The 17,798-nt window shown below is 40.5% G+C and overlaps 1 protein-coding gene across 2 annotated transcripts; it reads left to right on the forward strand.

The window, feature by feature from the left end:
• The first annotated feature begins 851 nt into the window (after window positions 1–851).
• Window positions 852–16,133, forward strand: zfta (zinc finger translocation associated). Of its 2 annotated transcripts, XM_047384963.1 has the most exons (6): window positions 852–1,317; window positions 5,191–5,235; window positions 5,320–5,694; window positions 9,752–10,108; window positions 10,453–10,911; window positions 11,922–16,133. In XM_047384963.1, exons 1-6 carry the CDS (start codon window positions 1,194–1,196, stop codon window positions 12,389–12,391), a joined length of 1,830 nt encoding a protein of 609 aa, XP_047240919.1. In that variant the 5' UTR covers window positions 852–1,193; the 3' UTR covers window positions 12,392–16,133. The 2 variants fall into 2 exon arrangements, with proteins under 2 accessions (XP_047240919.1, XP_047240918.1); XM_047384962.1 differs by having other exon boundaries at window positions 5,191–5,694.
• Window positions 16,134–17,798: the final 1,665 nt, after the last annotated feature.

Raw genomic sequence — 17,798 nt, forward strand, 5'->3', positions numbered from 1 at the left:
AGCTTAACAAACTTAACAGGTCAAATGCTTAGATGCTTGAAATGACTTATGAACCAGTGCTTCAATGTTCTCCTTTGGGTCTGTTTTCTGTCCTCTCAAACTCCCATACAGTATGGCTGACTGTTGCCCATACTGAGCGAGGATCTGCTGGAGGTTACTTCCTGTGAGTCGTTCCTTTCCACTGTTGCTACATGCTTTCTGAGGATAAGACTGCTGCAAAGTAGACCTATCAGATGCAACCATCTGTCCTCTGTTGCCACATTCCTGCACAGAAGGAGGCATTGCTGCTGTCATTGTCTACAAGCAATTGACTGGGCTTCCTTACTAAGATATCTTTTACCAATTGGCATTATATGATCCACTACCTTGATTGGACTGAATTATGATTACAATAGAACTGGACTGTGTGTAATTGAACTTGAATATTGTCTATTCATTGGATGTATTGGCATAAACTGCCTTAATTGTATTATTGTCTGTATAACTGAATATGAATTGGATCTGTTTCCCTTACATTATAAATAAGCTAAATTGAACCAAACTGAACAAACTCAATTGGGCTAGTTAAAATAGTCAAACTCTAGATGGAAGGCCAACAGTGTGTGATCTGGAGCCCAGGGGCCCTTGTGTGCCATGCAGCCGCCTTGTGTTTGAACTTGAGCAAAAGCATCTCTGCTATAGCGTGTTTATGAAAGAACAACAGTAGTTGTATTAGCAGCTCATCAGCATAAGCGCCTGCTGCTCGCTCTGCCCCCCCCTCCGGGGTGGGTGTGCGTCGTCGACACTGTTACTGTCTCTTTAAATTTACCCAGGAGCCCCTTAAGGAGCCCCAGGGGCCCCTGGTCCGGCTCCCCACCCAGAAGACAAGCAAGAACCTTAAAATACATTACTGGAGCCCTAAGCTAAAACGAGTCCTGCTGTAGCATCACAAAGTCGTTTCGCCGTTGGATTGAGTGATTTTATGAAAAGTTAACTTGGCTCCCGTGCGGGGCGCGTGGGAGAAACCCTGGAGAGCACGGGCTCCAGAACGATGAGCGCCAGCCAGATGCGTGTCGAACGGAGCCGCGCGGCGGAACATGTTCCTGCTGTGACATGTTGTTCATGTGAGAGTGACATGTCCCGCTCCGCCGCTTCGACCCGCTGAGGAGGGAGGTAGTACACAAGCTACAACTACATCAACAGCCAGGCTAGTGATGGAAGAGAAAGAGACTGGGGAGAGCGAGCCAGTGGACCTCCGCTCCTCCGAACAGTCTGAGTTGCTCTCATTAATAATAAGCGGAGAGGAGGAAACGACACAGGAGGGGAGCGACTTGGGAGGTAAAGAATAAAAATGTGTTTTTCCTTATTGCCCCACAGCTGGATGGGTGTGCGTGGTTGTCAGTGACACAGCCATTGTCAGTCAGACAGTTAATCCGTGTCAGGGACAAAGCCGTGGAGTGGCATGGCCCCTCTGTCTCTGTGGCTCCTATAAACAAAGGCTCAACAGCATACAAGCTGAGCAGACTCACTGCTGCCATCTAGTGGATAGCGACCTTACGGACAGACTCACCCCAAATCAATTTGCAAATGTGCTGTTTGCATTTTAAAGTGGAAGTCATATGTCATATCGTGCTTGTCTGGGTCTGGGTTTAATTCTGAATAGAATGTCCTTTTTGACTATTGTAACTTTTATTTTGCAAGAAAAAGAGAAAACAAACTGGACCCAGAACTGCTGAATTATAAAATTATTCTGGCTTTGTAACATCCCAAAATTCTTTTTAAAGTGTTATGTATCCATCGTCTTCCCCTTGTTTCTACTTTGGTTCAAGGGGATGTGTATATATATATATAAATGAGTCCCTCTAGCCTGTTCTGACCTAGGGTCTCTGCCCAGAGTGTAGATGCCCAAACCACCTCAGCTGACTCCTTTCACTATGGGGGAGCAGCAGCTCTGCTATTTTGCCCATCTCTAAGGGTGAGCGCATCCACTATATGGAGGAAGCTTATTTCAGCTACTTGTTACAGAGAAATCGAATGCTTTGTAATTTGTCAGATCAGGTAGAAGGAATAAAATGGATTAATCCATGATAATAAATACAATGTAATCTACACTGCTAAAAATAGCTTATATTTACAAGCAAGTATTTTGGTAAAACAGCTGTTTGAAGACATGGCTGGGAGTGAAGAAAACGCTGTTGAAGCTGCTAATTGACACATGGGCCGCCAGATTAAGGGCTATCAGTTTAATAAACAGGCTAAATAATTGTTTGTTCCCACTAATTGTAAAATGGGAAACAGAAACTATGCAGTGAGGCCACAAAAGATCTCAAAGGTTCAGGACAGAAAACAGGAAGCAGTATACATTTAAAACAAGAAATGTAAAACAAAAAGAGGTAGAATTTGTGAGTTAAATGAAAGAAAGTTGTTGAATAAAGAACCAGAGCAGTTAGCTGCCGTTAATACACAGGTATCCATCCTTTTTTCTTGGTCCTTCGGTCCAGGTAATAGTGATTGCGTCCAGTGAGCACTGGAGAGGTTCACAGCCTAGTGTGAAGCAGCTGGGATAGGAATCAGTTCCTCTTGGTCTGAGGCCCTGGTTCTCTGTGGTCATGGGCTGATGTTACACCAGAGAATGTGGTCGGCAGATGTTTTGACTGAGATGTTAAGAAGTTGGACATATCCAAAAATGTGACCATACTATGACCTCAACATAGAACTTTAGTGAGTTCTTTCACAATTCAGAGTATAAAAAGTAGTTATTGATCAGTGACATAAATACAGATGATTTTAAACATTAGCAGGGTTTAGTTTCTGCTAAAACAATATTGATTATTACATGTATAGTAATGAGATTTATTTGTTTAAAAACAAGGCTGAGACAGCTGACAGTCAACTGCTACGTGAATTAAAAAGTAACTTTTTTTAACTAAAGATAATTCAAAAAATCAAGAATGAAAAGCTATTTCAGTCACGAGTGGTCAAATAAAATTTAGGTCAGTTGTTATTTTAAACGATTTTTCAACTGATAATTAGATGGGGACAGATGGATATAGATATATATATATATATATATATATATACAGTACAGACCAAATGTTTGGACACACCTTCTCATTCAAAGAGTTTTCTTTATTTTCATGACTATGAATATTGTAGCTTTACACTGAAGGCATCAAAACTATGAATGAACACATGTGGAATTATATACTGAACAAAAAAGTGTGAAACAACTGAAAATATGTCTTATATTCTAGGTTCTTCAAAGTAGACACACTCCTGGCATTCTGTTGATGAGCTTCAAGAGGTAGTCACTTGAAATGGTTTTCCAACAGTCTTGAAGGAGTTCCCAGAGATGCTTAGCACTTGTTGGCCCTTTTGCCTTCACTCTGCGGTCCAGCTCACCCCAAACCATCTCGATTGGGTTCAGGTCCGGTGACTGTGGAGGCCAGGTCATCTGGCGCAGCACCCCATCACTCTCCTTCTTGGTCAAATAGCCCTTACACAGCCTGGAGGTGTGTTTGGGGTCATTGTCCTGTTGAAAAATAAATGATGGTCCAACTAAACGCAAACCAGATAGAATAGCATGCTGGCATTGTATGGCATTGACCTGTTCTCTAATCTGAGCTGCTGTTAACCTGCGATTTCTGAGGCTGGTGACTCGGATGAACTTATTGTCCACAGCAGAGGTGACTCTTGGTCTTCCTTTCCTGGGGTGGTCCTCATGTGAGCCAGTTTCTTTGTAGCGCTTGATGGTTTTGGCGACTGCACTTGGGGACACTTTCAAAGTTTTCCCAATTGTTCGGATTGACTGACCTTCATTTCTTAAAGTAATGATGGCCACTCGTTTTTCTTTACTTAGCTGCTTTTTTCTTGCCATAATACAAATTCTAACAGTCTATTCAGTAGGACTAACAGCTGTGTACTGTATCCACCTCCTGCACAACACAACTGATGGTCCCAACCCCATTTATAAGGCTTGAAATCCCACTTATTAAACCTGACAGGGCACACCTGTGAAGTGGAAACCATTTCAGGTGACTACCTTTTGAAGCTCATCAACAGAATGCCAAGAGTGTGCGGAGCAGTAAAAGTTTCATGGCTAAATTGGACCAGCCTGGAAGCCAGTCTTCATTGATTGCACATTGCACCAGTAAGAGCAGAGTGTGAAGGTTCAATTACCAGGGTAAGAGCACAGTTTTGCTCAAAATCTTGAAATGCACACAACATTATGGGTGACATACCAGAGTTCAAAAGAGGACAAATTGTTGGTGCACGTTTTGCTGGCGCATCTGTGACCAAGACAGCAAGTCTTTGTGATGTATCAAGAGCCACGGTATCCAGGGTAATGTCAGCATACCACCAAGAAGGAGGAACCACATCCAACAGGATTAACTGTGGACACAAGAGGAAGCTGTCTGAAAGGGATGTTCGGGTGCTAACCCGGATTGTATCCAAAAAACATAAAACCACGGCTGCCCAAATCACGGCAGAATTAAATGTGCACCTCAACTCTCCTGTTTCCACCAGAACTGTCCGTCGGGAGCTCCACAGGGTCAATATACACGGCCGGGCTGCTATAGCCAAACCTTTGGTCACTCATGCCAATGCCAAACGTCGGTTTCAATGGTGCAAGGAGCGCAAATCTTGGGCTGTGGACAATGTGAAACATGTATTGTTCTCTGATGAGTCCACCTTTACTGTTTTCCCCACATCCGGGAGAGTTACGGTGTGGAGAAGCCCCAAAGAAGCGTACCATCCAGACTGTTGCATGCCCAGAGTGAAGCATGGGGGTGGATCAGTGATGGTTTGGGCTGCCATATCATGGCATTCCCTTGGCCCAATAATATTTGTCTACATTCTGACCCTCATCTGTGGTCATAAGATATGGCCTTTCATCTACGAAACAATGAGATCCTAGATACAAGTGGCTGAAATGAGTTCCTACCGTTGCATGATTGTCATCTGGGGAGCTCGTTGTAGAGTCGCTGCTATGGGCATCTGATCTGGTTGGATGTATGGGTTTCTCCTGGTCTTTTACCCTCAATCTAAAATATGTAGAAGATAACAGATTGATGGATGTGTGGATAGGTATATGTAAGTTACAGTAACAGGTAAAGGACAAAAAGAAGAACTGTTTGTGTGTTCAGCTGAGATCTGATTTACAAGTGTCTACCTGTGAGGCTGATCTGTGCATTGTCTTGTTCTTTGAAGAGGACAATCTTGCCAATGGCCATGGTGGAGAGGACTCTAAGACAGGTATGGTCACACCTGTCAGATCACCTGCCACAAGCTATTGGAGCATCACAGAGGGACCCGATCACCCACTCCTTCTCTCCCCAGCACCCGGGCCCTCAGGACGCAAACCCAGGGTCCAGAGAGCGTCACGTCCAGGCCTGAGCAGGATTCCTGGCCGCGATCACCGGCGCTACTACCATGAATACTGGCGCAGCGAGTACTTGATGGACTTTGACCCTCAAAGGCACGGCATGATCTGCATGGTGTGTGGCAGTTCTCTCGCCACCTTAAAGCTCAGTACCATCAAGAGACACATCAGGCAGAAGCACCCAGACTCTCTCCTGTGGAGTGCTGCAGACAAGGAGGTGATCCGCTCTGGATGGGAGAGCCACCTAAGCCTGGGGGGAGGGCAGAGGTCTGGTTCTGGACCCTCACTCCAGGCAGAAGAGGACTCTATGCACTTTGACCAGCATATAGGTGGTGAGTAGAGCTACAATTAGACAGAAAAGCCTCTGAGTTAGACAATGTGCATTATTGTCCTGGTGTTGCATGAGGAGGAGATGACAGTGGTGTGTCTTTGGGACAATGTTTTGGGGACTGAAGACGAGGGTATTTGAAGGGGGACTAGGATTACTAAAGCAAGATGTGCAGATTGGAATCATTTTAAAATAGTTATTACTAATTATATCTGTTCTCACCAAAACTCACATCATTTATTTGATATGGCTTTTAAATATGTAAAACAGTAAAAGCCAAATATAGTAGCAAAAGGATTCACAGCCCTTAACCTTTGCATAATATGTGTAACAAACACAAAGCTAAGTGTTTTTTATTGGGATTTTATCTGATAGACCAACACAAAGAAGATGGGTTTGAAGAAGATTTGTTTTTACATTTTTTCAAATATTCTTCTGAGAAGTGTGACGGGATTTGTATTTGGCCAGCTATATTCTGATTCCCCGATACAGAATTCAATGCAGCCAGTTACCTTCAGAGGTAATTGGTAACCATCTATGTGGGTTTAATTTAATCTCAGTATAGATAGAGAGGTCTTGTGAAGCCTTCAGAGGTGTGTTAGTGAACAAACAGCATCATGAAGACCAAGGAACACAGCAGACAGGTCAGGGAGAAAGCTTTTGAGAGGTTTAAAGCACAATTAGGTTTTAAAACAACATCCCAAGCTTTGAGCATCTCCCTGAACTCTGTTCAATCCATCATCTGAACATGGAAGGATGATGTACCAACTGCAGACCTACCACAACATGGACGTCCACCCAACTGACAGGCTGAACAAATAGAGCATTAAACAGCTGAGATGCCCGTGGCAACTGTGGAGGAGCTGTAGGGTTCCACAGCTCAGGTGGAAGAATCTGTTAACATAACAACTGTTAGTCATACACACAACGAATCCGGCCTTTATGGAAGACTAATAAGAAGAAAGCTGTGATTAAAAGAAATGCAGATCTACAATGGAATGGTTTAGATCAAAGCATATCATGTGTTAGATTAGCCCAGTCCAAGTCCAGACAGGTGTAAATCTAGATGAAACTCTGTAGCAAGACTTGAAAGCTGCTGTTCATGGATGCTGCCTGTCCAATTTGACTGAGTCTGAGCTACTGTGTGAAAAAGAACAAGCATAAATGACTGTCAGAGTACCTGCAGATATAATGGTAGCTAAAGATGAACCTGCCAAATATTGACTCAATGAGGATAAAAACAAATGCAGTCCACATTTTCAATTTTTTTTAGTTGAAAAAAAAAAAAAAAAACATTAAAACCACAGAAAAGTCCAATCAAATGCACCAAAGTTTCTTGTTAAAACAGGACAAAATGTTGAAAAACCTTTTACACCCTAGCTTTAACAGGTGTCTGATCAACAGTAGCTGGCAGCAAAGGGCCAAGAAAATCTTTAGACGTCCTAATGAGAAGTTTGCAAGAACTGTTTAACATCGAATTAAAACATGAAACATAAGAAAGAACTCAGAACACAAATACAGTTTGAAGATAAGCTAATGGTCTTAGAGAGTTGCTCCAGGCATAAAACATAAGGATTTATGGTGTTCCAGAGGGGCCGAGAGTGAATGCACTATGGTGGCTACATTTGTAGCCTCCACAACGGACAGCTCACCGAGGATCTTGCTGACCTCCATATTGAATGAGTGCACCGCTCATTGAAGCCCCCTGCTCCATCATGGTGAAGTTTCTAAGCTTTAAGAGGAAAGAATCAATTAACCGTTAGGGTTGGTGAAGCATAGGATTCAAATGGAAGGACAATCTAATCAAGATAGACCATGACTACCCTCACCTGGTCCTTCAGTTGGGGAGGGAATATGTGGAGCTTCAGTAGGTCTCGTTCCAGATACTCGTTCCAGATACTCCAGCCAGGTTAAAGATGAGAGCCTATGAAACTTTAGAGGAAGCAATGGAACACCTGACAGCCAGAGGCACTGAGGTGAGGATCTTCAAGCCCCTGGAGACACTGGTGGAGTAGATTCTGTGGCTGACTTGGAGGACAGCAGAGAGTTACACAAATAGAACAATCGCTGCTTCACTGCCCCTCCTGTGAATTCATGTGCAAGGATCTTTAGCTGTGCCTTGCATCTTACTCCTCCTCTTTTTTCATTCCCAGTGCAGGAAGGGGGATCTCCCCATAGAGCATCCCTCCTCGGAGATGCTCATTTGGGTCTCGTTCACAGACCCCTACATAGGGAGTCAAAATGACTGTTATGTTTGAAGTTAGTTTGTATGTTCTTGTCTAGTTTTGTTCATATCTTGACCTTCTTATCAGGTAGTTGGAGGCTTACTGAAATCAGGAGTGGGGTGGGTGGAACTTCCTTCATTATAATTGGTGTACTCTATCCAATTAAAAGAGAAAACATTTAATCAAAATGAAAGAAAGACCGGATTCAAATAGCTTTCTTGCAGGAATCACACCATGACGATGTTTAACATACAAATAGCAGTCAACTCTGAGAGATGGTTTTTCTCTATAAAATACTCCAATAATTTAAATACCATAAAATTATTATTAACACACTGACAGCACTCTGATAAACTGTTGACCTAAATTAAAAGTAATGGAAATTTACTCTCATTTTGTTTTGACCGTTTGAGCTAGTGGATTCAAAAGAGTCCCGACATAAATGGAGTAACAGCTATTAGTGGCCCTGTTTGTGATGAGCTTTTAAATGTTTTAACAAATCCTCCCAAAACTAATGACTATGGCCAATATTCTGGGTATAAAATTAATAAAACCCAGGTGTTATATTTTAACTTTAGTCCATCAACAGAGCTAAAAGATAAATATAATTGGATAATGAGTCTATTAAATATTTGGGGATTATCCTGCATAAAGATTACTCTAAAATGTTTGAGGTAAATTATAGGCCCCTGATCCCCAACAGGAAGTTAGATCTTCAAAGATAGAATGTTATTCCCCTTTTGACTTTGAGCTCCAGAATAGAGCCAATCAGAAGGCTTGTTCTCCCATGTACGCTTGCTTATTTTCAGTGCCTCCCAGTCAAAATACCTCTGAAAACATTTTAAAAAAGACAAATTACTTTCAGGATAAAAGAACTAGGATCAAGTATAGAACACTGCAGTTAAAGAAAGGAAAAAGGGGCAATGGGCCTTCACCACCTACAGGATTATCACTGTGCTGCTCAGTTAAGACCATTAGTTTGTCGATGTTCACCATCCTACACATGAGGTTGGAAAGAAATAGAGGGGACCACTGTGAAAGGTATTCCTGTTATGGCTCTGTTGGCCAGTAATAAACTTCAGAATGAGTTGATGGTCTTGGAAAATCCTGTTAGATAAACTCCTGGAAAAGTGCAACAAAAATGTGTAAACTGGAAAAGTCATCGTAAATGTTAAGGTGGTGTGTCTACGATTCTGACTTTGTTCCCAACAAAAAATGATGAAAGGTTGAAAAATTGGTCCCTTAGGGGCCTCACATCCTATAATTCATTTCTCCACAAGGGGTCATTCAAGAGTTTTCCGGCTTTACAAAATGAGTTTGGTTTGGAAAGAGTTGGAAGTTAGACACCATTTCAACCAATATCTGAAGAAGGCCTGGAGTACATGTAATGTGGGGTTCCTGGAGGTTCCTGGAGATCTTCTTGTCAATAATGAAACCAGCACAATGTAAAAAAGTGGTCCTATGCAAAATCCTATGCAACAGAATTCAGTTGTGTAGGGCAATAGAGGCTATATAAAGAAGAAGTTAGAACCTAAATTAAATAAACTGATTCCATCAGAAACCAGGCAAAATCAGCAAAAGTAATAAAAAGGAAATTACAAAAAAAGCATGAAACATTTAAACTTTTTGAAAAGGCCCATTTACAGACGAGTCTCATTATGACTGAGGGGAACAAATTCATTAAACCCAATGCTTGACTGGGCTCTCTGCAAAGTAGAATACTCTGAGAATTGATTTTATAAATACAGGACTCTGATCTTTTTTTCTCATGAAGATCATGTTCTAAAGAGATGGTTTGTGCTTTTTTTGTCTGGATGTTACAATAAACATACACAGAAACTCCAGATCCTGTTCCGCTTCAGGAGCACCCACAACAGCCCCCTACTTTGACTCCGAGGACTGTAGAGGCTGAGACCGTCCAACCCCAACAGGAGGAGAATGAACATCCCGGACCATCAGCACGGACGTTGGAACGCTATCTAAATGATTCCCTGCACGCTTGGTTCCGCCAGGAGTTCTTGATGGAGTATGAAGCAGAAGCCAGCCGGCTGCTTTGTATGGTGTGTGGAGCAGAACTTCCCTCGCTTCACTTGGATCACATCAAGAGCCATGTACTGGAAACCCATCCCAACTCCTTGGTGTACAGCTCAGAGGAGAAGCACTGCATCCTGCAGGCCTGGGCCCAGACTCAAGGTGAGAACATCATGCACAGAATGGTTCCCCATAGAAACATTTTATCCTACATTAGGTTCACGTTTTCAAGCTTTCAACGTATGCTTACTGACAGATAATGTAGGGTATCAATGATTAATCTTATGGATTTCAAAGCCCTTACTATCAGTGCTTATCTTGGTCAACTTGGTAACATCTAGTCTCATGCTTGAGTTTCTCCTAAACACCGGAATCTGATTTGCTGTGTTGCATTAAGAATTTGAGGATTCAAAGGTTTGTTGAGTTTATGATGTCAATATTATCCCAAACTGTCAGTGTAGTAATCAGGTTTAAATCTGACTGTCTGTTTATCTGCTCTCTAACAGGTGAATCACACTCAGTCAAATCAGAGCTCACACCAAACACAAAAGGAAAGGGGGCAGAGCTGTTGACAGAAGATCTTAAGACTGTTCAGATCAACACTGACGTGTTCCCAGAGGGTGACGGCACTTTAACTCAGGATATTTGTCTTATCGGTGAGGATGGAGGGGTTGGGGCCCCTCAGTTGGCATCCCGGCCTCTCCGGCAGCCCAGAAAGAGGCGGCTGCGAGGGGGTGACCCCTGGCGACTCCGCCTCGACTATCTAGTAGCCTATGGGCCCCAAGACCAGGGCACGTTTTGCATGGTGTGTTCTCAGGTCTTACATGAAAGCAAGGTGAGCAGCTTCCGACGCCACATTCAGGAATGCCACCCTGAGACCACGACTCTGAGCCGACAAGAAAGAGAAGCCATGGCTGCTGCCTGGACCAAAGACTCCTCTGCTGATGGTTCGCAAATACCAGAAGGTGAGAAGGTTTTCCACATTGTTGGGTTATATTTAGCAGCCGTTAAATCCTGATTATTGCTGTTTATTATTGTCATTCATTCTGCAGCCATCCTAAACTTTGAACTTTCTGTCATGTTAGAAAAAACGCTCTTACTCCATAAGGATCTCCAATACTGTAAATAAATAAAGAATGTTCATTTTCCTGAGAGCCAGCACTAAAATGGATGAAATGAATCCAATGTTGTTTTAAATGTCGGAGCCATGTGGAATTGTGGGTTAGAAGTATAGCTGATCCAGTGTTTCCCATGCTGAAGACAACTAAGAAAGAATTCATCCTTTTTTAATTCTAGAATTCTACAATCATGTTATTGCTGTTATTTAGATACCTTACGTTCATGGTTGCCTCATTGTAGCTGTCACCCCCCGAAATCTGCCACTCTTTGCTGTTAGATGTATACACACAATGGAAAACAAACCCTTGTTTTCAACTTTGGTTAAACTAAAGTTGTCTTACATTATCTCTTGTTTGAAACAATTCATAGGATTCATCAGACTTTATAATACAATAATAGAGCATCATCAGCATAGCAGTAAGAATTTATCCAACCCAATATCATACAATTCAGCAGGCATATATTCAGATGTATTTCAATTCAAATTCAAAAATACTTTATTATTCCCAAAGGGAAATTAAATGTTGTTGTAGCTCATATTATGCAGGTTTCTTCAAAGAGCCGTGTTAGATATTGATGGCTGTGGGCAGGAAGGATCAGGAAGGAAGGGAAGAGTATTAGTCCAAGCACTGAGCCTTGTGGAACTATATAGCTAACTGTTGAATTATTCGTTATAGTGTATTCATTATACAGGGTAATAAAAATAATCATGCCATTACAAAGGTAAAGATTGCATAAGAGGTGTGCTCTCTTTACTGCTCTCATTACAACAAATGAACTCTAATCAGCAGTATGATAGTTTATTTTTGTTAAACCTGAGAGGTTCCTTCACTCACTTTGATTTCTATTTTTCCAGTAATAAACCCCAGTGAAGCTGTTGTCTTCAGTAGTACCAAAGGCAGAAATGAGGCCGCCTCGGACGTCAGAATTTCCCTGAACACAGTGAAAAAGGATGAGAGTGTTAGTGGAGGGAAGAACACTGCAGCTACAGTCCCTCGTCATGGCCATTACCCTGGGAAGGACCAAAGAAGGAACTACCAGGTTCGCTGGCGAATGGAATATCTGATGGATTATGACTGCAGGAGACACGGCCTGATCTGCATGGTGTGTGGAGCCACTTTGGCTACATTGAAGGTCAGTACCATCAAGCGGCACATCCAGCAGGTGCATCCTCACTCCCTGCTCTACGGTGCTGAGGAGAAGGAGCAAGCCCTGCTGAGCTACAACCAGACTGCCCTGCACTTTGTTCACTCTGATGACTGCTTTTCCTCCCTGGATCATGGACACACTGAAGGGGCTCCCTCTCCCGCACAGCTTGGCACTTAGAAAGGGCTTCTGTCTGTCTTGTCTCTCCTGGTTTCTGTTCAGAAACAGCCCTCACTTTTCTGTCCTGAAAGGAAATTGACAAACTAAAATTTAGGTTAACCCTCAGTGTGAAAATACTGACACAGTCGTGTTATAGTAAGAAAGAATATGAGAGTATGATTCATGTTTACTCATATGGGATTTTCTCTGTTTATCCCTTAAATTTTCCTATTTCCCTTCTTAATTTTTACAAAATGAAAATTAAACATTGTAAAAATGTCCTAGCTTCATCAACACTTAAAGTCCAGTGACTCATTTAGAAGGACCATGACACTTTATTTAGATTTCCTCTTTGGAAGCTACTGATGTTTTTGCACAAAATCTCTCTTTTACTGAATGAATTAACCAAATCCTGACAAACGGGGCAGATTATCTGCTGTAACAGTGATTACATGGAGACTGCTTCTAAGCCATGTGGGTCTGCCTTTTCCATGTGATAGAATCCAGAAATCAGTGCTGAATACAGTACAACAATGCAAAGCCATAGTTTATGCAGGAGTAGATCTGAATTGGACCGAAGCATGGCCTCAAGCAGAGACCGTGTGAGAGTTTATAGATGCATGATTTCAGTCTGGAGCAGTCAGCAGGTTAGATCGCTGAGAGGCAGGAAGATTGTCCACACAGAGTTAGAAAATGTTTTACATTTAGATGAGAACTGCAATCTGAATACACTTAATCTTGTATTTGTTTATATATTTTGCAACCTCGATCCACAGGGCTGTTAGCATGACATTTAGAGACATGTACAGTAAAATAATTTCACATGGTTTACGCCCAACGATGCTGAGCTGAGTGTCATGAACTGGGTTCACCTGATGCAGCGCTGCTCTAAAGTCTGGAGTCGTTCTAACTTTTTACTCTTACACATTACTCTCAGGTCCAATATATGCCCATCAAGCTTTAATGCTTATTAAACTGTTTTGTGTTCCTGGCTCCCTGTACCTGGGGATACATTTTGAAATTGATTTATTGCCAAGTTGTTACTTAGGTATAGACACAACACTGAGTGGAGGTGCCATTTTTATCGTTTTAATCATACGTGCATACCACATCAAAAAGTAGCTAAAGCTGTGATGTACAAAGACAGAACTGAAGAAGAATATAAGCAGTAAACAAATGCTCAATGAAAAGGAAATCCTGCAAACTTATTTGTCAAGACTAATTTCTAAGATTATGAGAAACTTTGGTTCCTTAAAATTAAAAAATAACAAGAGAGCCTTAATTTTGGAGCTTTGCACAGGGTTGTAACGTCCCTACAAGGTGCGGTTTTCCCAAAGGGCTAATTCCATCCCAACCCTTTTCTTTGTTTAAATGTGAGTTAGCATTTATTTTTAATGTGAAATAAACCATTCAAGGCTCTCAGATTCATGCTTAATTTTATATTAATTACCATCATTTGTAGCAGTGAGGTTTTCTGGAAAATTATTCTAATTTACTTTGTTGTAAAGACAAAAAGTTCCCATTGCTAAGTATAAATCAGTATATGGAGTTTATTCTGACATTAAGTGTCACGCAGTTTTAAACCCACTCATGGAGAACAGAAACAACTCCTAAAAACACATCAGTCATGATCAGGAATTGTGATGGTGGATGAACATATGGTTAGCATAACAGCATTTTAAGAGGGTTTATTAATTTAAAAAATCTTAATAAAATCAATCTGCTACCATTTCTATGAAATGAACATATGGCTAGATGTGTTTGAAAAGGTTTTTACTAGTTTACAGTGAAATTGTTCAAAAACAGATATCGAAGTATTCTAAAAAAAATGATGTTTGTTTATTTTCTCATTCAGTCTACAGGATGGGGCTAAAGTTGAACAATGTTTCTGTGAAATTAAAGGAGAGACCTAGTGACACTTTCTCTACAGTAGCCTTTCACTGGTATATAGTAACTGTTTTATAAGGCCACTTTATTAGATATTGCTGCATTTAATTCAGGTCTTAACAATATAAATACTTGATATGCATTGTTTCATCAAGCTTCATAGCAACCATTTTGGTTTCTAATAAATGGAGAATGACTGAGATAGCTAGATTTTATTTCAGTGTCAACTTTTAGGATTCTAGCAGCTGGAATAGAACTATTTGTAATGAAATCAACGTCAGAAACTACAAATGAGTCTCTGGGCTTTAAAGGTTTTAAGGACACCATCAAATATTTATTTGTTCATCTTTGGGGCTTGTTTCTGGTCAGGGCCCAAGTCTTTTCTCAGGAAGTTAGAAACCGAGTGATAGATGAGAGCAAGGCGAATTTTCTTTGAGCACTTTGTCCCAAAAGGTGTACTAAACTCTGTACTTACCTGTATGCAGCCAGTAAAATGAGACTGTTTGAGGTTATTGCTGTTGACAATGAATAGGAGTGACGGCAGAATTCTCTGTCCTTGTTTACAAGTGCAGGCGAAGGGCGCCCTCCTCTGTCGTCTATTATAATGACAGATGTAATCTTGGCCTAGATTATACAGCACCCTGCAACCTTTCCATCAGCCAACTCATCCTACCTTAACGCTGCACAAAAATGTGTAAATATATAAAAAGGAGTTGTATTCTTTCCTTTGTATGAGCACTTTTTGCATCCTGGTTTTTACAAAATGTGTTTGTAAGCAAGTCCAGTTTTTCTACTTTATTCAATATTGAACAATGAAGGCATTTTTTAACAGCTGGAAAAATGTTAGTACCATTTATGAATTCACTTTGCAGAGTTTGTTCCAGCATCACTGTGTTTTTTTCCATTCATTGTACAAAGTTTATGCAACAAGTTAAATAGTTTTGCCATAGAATGTCACTTCGTTCTTCTCTTGGAAAGCATAGCTCAGGGATTCTGTTTGCATCAACACTTTAATCAGTGATAGTTTGTTTTTTTATAGGATGTCGATGTTTGACAGTTCTGGATATATGTTGGCTTCATTTGTGTCACCATAAAACATAAATACCACAGTGTATTAAAAGCCAAGGGTTAAAACATCTGGACGCAAAAATTATGATTCAAAAAATGTAAATGTTTGCAGAATATCTATATTCTTGGAAAAACTTCTGATGTTAAAAATCCCCCATTTGATATATTTAACAAATGTAATGACTTCAATTCATTGAATATTTCAAATGTAAAGGTCAAAGTATGTATAAAGAAATGCATAGCAACAGGTTAAATGGCAAAATGCTTTAAATATGACCTTATGTACTTTGGACTTTGTTTGGCTGCTACAGTTTTCTTCTGAAACTGACCTTTTCTCATTACATGTCCGTTTTTTTCTGGTATTTTATTGAAGTATTTTAATGTAAAAATAGTTTTGCTCCATTTGACAACGTATCACCCCTTGTTGTGTTGGAGTGGCCACATTACTCTGTAGTATTTTATGTAGGATTGACATCCATAAATAGTTGAGATGTTTTTAATAAAGGATGAAAACTGCCTTTAATCCAAAGCTAACATAAAGGTGTCATGAGGCCACGACATACAACATACTTCATATTTATGGGCTGGAACTGGCTCCTTGTCTCTGGAACAGCTCTGACATAGCACTTAATTGTTTAAATGAAGTGAGACATGATGTATTACTTGTGTGTTTGTGTGTTCATTCGTTATTACCGTGTATGTGTGTGAAAAGTGATTGCCCTGCTCCCTGTTTTTCTTCACTTTTCAACAGGCCAACATGTGAAATGTGCATCCTGTCATCAGTGAATAAAACTCATTGATCCTCCAACCCTTTATGTATGTAATCTGTTGGTCCCGTTGCTCTGCACTCTCTTTCTAGCTAGTCTATGCACAAACAGTATTTGGAGGTTTGTCAGTACCATACAGTGAAGATTTATATATTATATAATGGTTAACTAGACCTTTGAAATGTAAAAATAAACAAAGGAAACATGTTCTAAAGCAAAAGATTTGACCTCCAGGATCTTCGTTACTTACTATCACAGTCAGTAAAGAATTTTTCATTGTATCTATAAATCTTTCAGTTCTTGTTATTCTTACGCAGTAATAAAGGGTGAAAATAAATTTGCATCTTTTTATACATCATAGGAGAAAACTGAAGTCAGGTTAGCTTAAAAATAAAACACAGAACCATGTGGTTTAAAAGGAACAGTTTTATAGAACTTTTTTTTTTGCGGCACTAGACACGAACCCAGGACAGCCGCATCGAGGATTATACCCTCTGCACATGGTCGTCCTCTTAACCCCTGGAACACCAGTGCCACGCCTATTTAACTCTTATACACTCATTAAGCAACATGGTGTGCACCCAGAACCAGTTGGTCTGACAGTACAGATTCAGACCAGCTATAGAAATAACTAAAAAAACATGGAATGTTTAGAACATCATGGGACTTGGCAGAGCTTGATAGAAGTTGTATTATGGGTTTGCTTGAGGTCGAGAGGTCGTAGTGTGGAACTGCCTGGCATGTTTAATGTACAGATGTCACAGTGGCCTGAGTTTGGAACCAAAAGGCATGTAGAGGCATCTGCCTAATTCGGAAAACATTTCAGATATTGTGAAGAAAGTTCTAATGAGGTTATCACAGGACTGGAAGACCAGGACCTCAGCAGCAGAATGGATCAAACAGCTCTGTAGAATGCAGGGTCCATGTAGCAAAACACATTTCACGATCAACTGTTTGGAGGATGCTGTGTGAAACAGAACTTTACATTAAACAAAAAACAATGAAAGGAACTGCCCGGAATAAACAGTATGAGACACGGACGCTGCTGCTGATTAATATATGCCCATCTAACCAGCATGCCCACCATTCTACAGAGACATGTTCTAGCACCTGGTTTATAGCATCATAGTGTTTCTATTCAATTCAATGCAGTTTATTCACATATTTCGGATTTAAAATCAATCTTATCTCAAGGTAGGTACAACACAGAAATCCAGTTTAAATGCAGGTACCGGTACATGGAATTCAATTCATTCCAACACAATCCTATATATATATATATATATATATATATATATATATATATATATATATATATATATATATATATATATATATATATATATACACACACACACACAGTACAGACCAAAGGTTTGGACACACCTCATTCAAAGAGCTTTCTTTATTTTCATGACTATGAATATTGTAGCTTCACATTGAAGGCATCAAAACTATGAATTAACACGTGGAATTATATACTGAACAAAAAAGTGTGAAACAACAACTGAAAATATGTCTTATATTCTAGGTTCTTCAAAGTAGCCACCTTTTGCTTTGATTACTGCTCCGCACACTCTTGGCATTCTGTTGATGAGCTTCAAGAGGTAGTCACCTGAAATGGTTTTCACTTCACAGGTGTGCACTGTCAGGTTCAATAAGTGGGATTTCAAGCCTTATAAATGGGGTTGGGACCATCAGTTGTG

Source organism: Girardinichthys multiradiatus, chromosome 14, assembly GCF_021462225.1.
Source record: "Girardinichthys multiradiatus isolate DD_20200921_A chromosome 14, DD_fGirMul_XY1, whole genome shotgun sequence".
In the NCBI taxonomy this organism is placed as follows: domain Eukaryota; kingdom Metazoa; phylum Chordata; class Actinopteri; order Cyprinodontiformes; family Goodeidae; genus Girardinichthys; species Girardinichthys multiradiatus.